The 1,925-nt window shown below is 36.2% G+C and overlaps 1 protein-coding gene across 1 annotated transcript in view; it reads left to right on the plus strand.

The window, feature by feature from the left end:
* Nucleotides 1-1,674, plus strand: part of LOC140324270 (hydroxymethylglutaryl-CoA lyase, mitochondrial-like) — a gene marked incomplete in the record, with an annotated part of 20,785 nt that extends 19,111 nt beyond the window's left edge. Inside the window, 1 exon segment of the mRNA XM_072402009.1 lies at nucleotides 614-1,674. Coding sequence (XP_072258110.1) covers nucleotides 614-715 — 102 coding nt within the window.
* Nucleotides 1,675-1,925: the final 251 nt, after the last annotated feature.

Genomic DNA, 1,925 nt, shown 5'->3' on the forward strand with positions numbered 1-1,925 from the left:
TTGGATGTAGTCACATTATAGCAAACTTCTCTGTTTGTCCTTTTCCAGGACTGACAGCCAGAGTTTTTAATTGCCACTGATGCTTTCTTCTCCACCATTTCTTCCATATCTGACATTTTTCCTGACTATTGAGTAGCCACAGTTAATGTCACTCCTACACGTGTGGCCTGGAGCTATATTACCCAATACCATTCGTGGCATCTTGACAGAATGGTAGTTAAACAAAAATGGCTAGCAGGGAGGTAAATGAATATTTTAGGAATATTATACCATACAAACTATCTTCTGGCAAAAATATTGCTAGTTTGCTAGTTTTTTGTTTAACCTTTGGTTTCCATTTTAATACAGAAAACATGGTCAGTCAAATAAAGGGACACCTTAATCAGTGTGCTGCTGCTTTTTCAATATCTGCTCCAGAGTTGGGGCTCAGTAACACTTTGATCCAGTTTTTTTTTACTTTCTGTTTTATAAGTGGACCTCTTGTTAAACAGGGAAAGAGTTAAATGCCTTTAAAGTCCATTGCCAATTTTTTGATTGGTTTGTATATATGGATCGTTAGGAATGTATTAATACAGACTATTTGATTCACTTTAATGATGTGCTCATTTTTCAGGGCATTGACTTGAAGAAGCTGACAGAGGCTGGAACATATATATGCAAGGCTTTAGGAAGGAGAAGTAATTCAAAAGTTGCTCAGGCCACATGCAAACTGTAACCAAAGGAGCAAACAGTATGCAAGCCGCACATAGCTATACCTCTAATGAACTAAAATACTGTGTCTGTAGATCTGATGAAGCTGGTGTGTGGATGATCTGCTGCTTGTTTTCATCATACAAGACAGTGAATTCAAGACACCATTGCCAACAATCTAAACTTGGCTGCTAGAAATGAAAGTGTCTTAACAACTGAGAAAGCAGGCTAATGTGTGTGTGACCATATATTTGAAGTACATTCTTATTGGGGAGTTGAAGAAATATCTAGTTACATTGCTGACTTGTTTCTATAAGTGCTGGATGTTTGACTGTCTGTGGTGTTGGTACCTTTTGAGCTGCTAACCTGGAACACAGGTATCCAGCAAGTGAAATTAAAATGTTCCAGAACAGTATCTCGGATATTGGTGACCCCAATAAATCAGCAGAGGACCAGGTAACTAAATTTTTTTAGATTGAGATCATCAATGGTAGCCAACATTTGGTAGCCACCATTTTTACCTAACACAAGGTTTGATGAGAAAATGTGTCACATATTTGGGTTTTAGCCACTTTCTGCAACAAGATAGCTCTGATTATATCCATGTCTATAAAATGATGATTCTCTATATTGGTGGGCCATAAAACAGCTGATGACTTTTTTTTGGCTTCAAGGAATTATCACCCTTTTAGTGTAGAAAATCATTCATTATACGTTTGCAAATTCTTTTGGAATTCCCCTCAGATAAAAGAAATTAGATGTATCACATTTTTAATAATATGACAGGCTCATAGTTATTTGGTGATAAAATACTGTAGGAGGAATGATGATAAATAGGAGGAAATACCTTGGATATTGGACATGGCTGTTGTAATACCAAAACATATTATTAGAACGCAAAACCAGTAATCAAAAAAATGGTTTACTAATGTATACATCTGATTCATTACATAAAATGTAATAAATAATTTCTGTTATTCTGTACATTTTTTGTCTTATTGTTTAAATGCAAGTCAATTTTTTTTGTACACTTTTTCATATCATCTCAAACTGGTTTCTTGAACATGACAATGTGTTCACATCACTGAAATGGCCTCCACAATCACCAGATCTCGATCTAAATCTGCACCTTTGGGGTGTGGTGAAACAGCACTGTGTCATGCCAACATGAACTAGAATTCCTGAGAAATGTATCCAGTACCGTGTTGAAGCTTATTCAGGCAGATCTAGGTCAG

Source organism: Pyxicephalus adspersus, chromosome 2 (assembly GCF_032062135.1).
Source record: "Pyxicephalus adspersus chromosome 2, UCB_Pads_2.0, whole genome shotgun sequence".
NCBI lineage: Eukaryota > Metazoa > Chordata > Amphibia > Anura > Pyxicephalidae > Pyxicephalus > Pyxicephalus adspersus.